Source organism: Quercus lobata, chromosome 1 (genome assembly GCF_001633185.2).
Source record: "Quercus lobata isolate SW786 chromosome 1, ValleyOak3.0 Primary Assembly, whole genome shotgun sequence".
NCBI lineage: Eukaryota > Viridiplantae > Streptophyta > Magnoliopsida > Fagales > Fagaceae > Quercus > Quercus lobata.
Window position 1 is genome coordinate 8,282,604 of NC_044904.1, and position 3,510 is coordinate 8,286,113.

The window sequence follows — 3,510 nt, forward strand, 5'->3', positions numbered from 1 at the left end:
AATTTGATAATTATAATTGTGGAAGAAAGATTTGAACCAATGTTATTAAATCTGTTCTGTTCCGGTCCGTTCGGAATATTTCGTACTGGGATGCAATCTGGAACGATATACCACCCGTTTCACCTCAAGTCCAATTCCGGCTAGTTTTAGGACATTCCAGCCATTCCAGCCATTCCAGTCAATTTCGGCCAAAATATAAATTTTTGCTGGTAGCAATTTTTAGCCAAAAAAAAATATATATATATATAAAATAAACTAACAAACTCATCAGCACAGCATGTTTCCACATAGCACTAATCGCCTCTACGGAGCTACCAAATTATTTGAAAAAAAAAAAAAAAAGGAGAAGAAGAAAATAACAAAAATTTAGAGCCACCGTGGAGAAAGCTCAAGTTTTAGCTATGTTTGAAACTTTCTTCTTTAGTCTTGCACTTAAACTTTTGGCCTGGGTTTATGAAATTTTCCAAGAAGTTGTAAGTAACTGATGGGAATTTGAAATGAAGAGGAATAAGGGTCCGTTTGGATACAGTTGAAAACTGAAAACTGAAACTGAAACTGAAAACTGAAAAACACGGTAATAAAATAATTTTTAAATGTGTGAATAGTATCGTGTGACCCATTTTTAATGAAAAAGTTACTGAAAAGTGAAATTTATGAGTCCATAAACAGTACACGATGTGCACTAATTGGCTGAAAAAGTGAGAAAAGTCAAACTTTGCGGCTACTATTCATTAAACAGTACATGAACAGTAACCACAAGTCTCACAAACGCGTGAAAAAAAAAATGCAGACGCAAACATGAGTTTTCAACCCAATCCAGACATTACCTAAGAGTGGAGAAGTCATTGGACGTGGGTGATGGAGTGGGGTTAGGTGAAAAGGGAGCTTCCTAGTTTATAAATATCTTATCGATGTTTGTTTATTTACAAAAATACCCAAACTTGAATTTTAAAATAATTAATCTAATCACTTTATTAAAACACTATATTACATTCATTAAATGATATTACATTTATAAAATTTGGTATAAGAATAGCAGTGAGTAATAACATTCTTTTTTATTAATTACTTACTATATATATATTTATATATATAAAAAGTGATAATTTCAAAACAGTCTAAAACAATACGTCCAAATAGATCGGAATTGAAATGTTCCGTTCGAATAGATAGACCTGAACGGACTCCAAAAGGTCTTCATAACATTGATTTGAACCATAACACGTTCCAATATCAATTCACTAGGTGGCTAGGTTTGAGAAATCCAAACTTTTCTTAGAGACTTTCTTTTCAACTTTGGGGGCCGTGGCTCTTTGACCAGTACACTCCCACTCATTGAAGTGCGGTAAAAACACATTGGGTTTTATTCAACTATGCGTCGCCAACACATTGGGTTTTATTCAACTATGCGTCCCGTGGGGGAGGGGGCGACGCATAGTTGAATAAAACCCAATGTGTTCTTGACAAGTATAGGGGAAAGGACAATAATATAATAAGCCATGCGAATATTGCCATGGGAGTTAGTGAGGCATATATTGAATAAATTGAAATTAACCTTAAAATTCTTGAGACTGTGCTATATAAATAGGTGCAAATGACATGCAAATTGGACCAACAACACCATCACCACCGAACATCTTAGTTTCAAGCCATTTGCTAAATACTAAGCTCTCTCTTTATTCCTTTCTTGTAAGAATGGCTCCAACAATTGCAACACCTATCAGTGAGTCCTCAAATATCACAGACTTTGTCGTAACAAATGGCAATGGAGTAAAGGGTATCTCAGAAATGGGACTCAAAACCCTCCCTAAGCAATATATCCAACCTGTAGAAGAAAGGATCACTGTGAGCAACATCTTGCCTCAAGAGTCTATACCCATCATAGATATGTCAAACTGGGACGAACAAAAAGTCTCTGAATCAATCTGTGATGCAGCAGAAAAGTGGGGTTTCTTTCAGATTATCAACCATGGCGTGCCCATTGAAGTGCTGGAGAATGTGAAGGTTGCAACACATAGGTTCTTCAATTTGCCAGCTGAGGAGAAGAGGAAGTTTTCAAAAGAAAACTCACCTTCCAACAGCGTGCGGTTTGGCACAAGCTTTAGTCCTGAAGCAGAGAAGGCTCTTGAATGGAAAGATTACCTGAGCCTGTTTTATGTGTCCGAGGATGAGGTCTCTGCATTGTGGCCTTCGGCGTGCAAGTAACAGAGCTTAACTTTGCTCAATTTAGTTTACACAACAAATACATGACATGACATATAATATAGATGCAATTCTTGTGTACGTACATACATATATAATTTACTAAATGGGTCAAGTTCTAGTTTCATCTGGTTTAACTCAATATGACATTATAACAAGCCATAACTTTTAATTACATCTCTTTATATCCATGTTTGATTGAAGATCAATAATGATTTTATCATAATATATATAAATATATATATATATATATATTTCTATTTCTATTTTTTTATAAAAAAAATTTGAGTATTATAAAACATAATTTTGTGGATCAAATAGTATATGCTTATGTATATATATATATATATATATATATATAGTTTTTGGTGGACTAATTGTTGTTTACTTTTAGGGATCAAGTTCTGGAATATATGAGGGGGTCTGAACTAGTTATCCAAAGGCTATTAGAGGCACTAATGAAGAGGATAAATGTGAAAGAAATTGATGAGACAAAAGAATCTCTCTTAAGGGGTTCAAAGAGGATTAACCTTAACTACTATCCTATATGTCCTAACCCTGAGCTCACCGTGGGAGTAGGTCGTCACTCTGACGTGTCAACCCTTACTATCCTCCTTCAAGATGATATTGGTGGACTCTATGTGCGAGGAAACAATGATAGTTGGGTTCATGTTCCACCTGTAAGTGGCTCCCTCGTGATCAATGTTGGTGATGCACTACAGATAATGAGCAATGGTCGATACAAGAGCATTGAGCATCGTGTGGTTGCTAGTGGAAGCAAGAATAGGATTTCGGTTCCTATTTTTGTTAATCCTAGGCCATGTGACATGATTGGTCCTTTTTTAGAAGTGCTTGCAAGGGGTGAGAAAGCATTATATAAGCAAGTTCTGTATTCAGATTATGTGAAACATTTCTTCAGGAAGGCTCATGATGGGAAGAACACAATTGAATTTGCAAAAATATGATGTATTCTAAGGTGTGTTGTGAGGTTATGTTCTATTGTAATAGAAATAATTTTTATGAAATAAAACTCAATCTGAAATCTGTTTGAAGATAATAGAAGTCAGTCAATTCTTTATCCAATTATTTTACTTTCTACAAAAAAGAGTTTTTACTTTTTTTTTAACATGGCTTTTACATTGTTTGTATGTCTGTTTGAAGCATTAGAATTCATGAGATGTGAAAAATATTGATGAAATTAAAAAGATTTCTATTACATGTTGGGTTCAATAAGGTTCGACAACAACAGTAAGCACTGCGCGTGTAAATGATCCTACAGGTTCCATTTTGACCCAATTTATGAAAAAT

The 3,510-nt window shown here is 34.6% G+C and overlaps 1 protein-coding gene across 1 annotated transcript; it reads left to right on the forward strand.

Moving 5' to 3' along the window:
* Positions 1 to 1,616: 1,616 nt before the first annotated feature.
* Positions 1,617 to 3,184, forward strand: LOC115975380 (feruloyl CoA ortho-hydroxylase F6H1-3-like). The gene is made up of 2 exons (XM_031096176.1): positions 1,617 to 2,201; positions 2,597 to 3,184. The coding sequence occupies exons 1-2, from the start codon at positions 1,696 to 1,698 to the stop codon at positions 3,165 to 3,167; spliced, it is 1,077 nt and encodes a 358-aa protein (XP_030952036.1). The 5' UTR covers positions 1,617 to 1,695; the 3' UTR covers positions 3,168 to 3,184.
* Positions 3,185 to 3,510: the final 326 nt, after the last annotated feature.

What these genes read in the sequence shown, in the direction of transcription:
- LOC115975380 (XM_031096176.1), top strand. Translation starts at nt 1,696, where the DNA reads ATGGCTCCAACAATTGCAACACCTATCAGTGAGTCCTCAAATATCACA. An exon ending in TTGTGGCCTTCGGCGTGCAA is followed by an intron (nt 2,202 to 2,596) that starts GTAACAGAGCTT and finishes GTTTACTTTTAG; the next exon opens with GGATCAAGTTCTGGAATATA.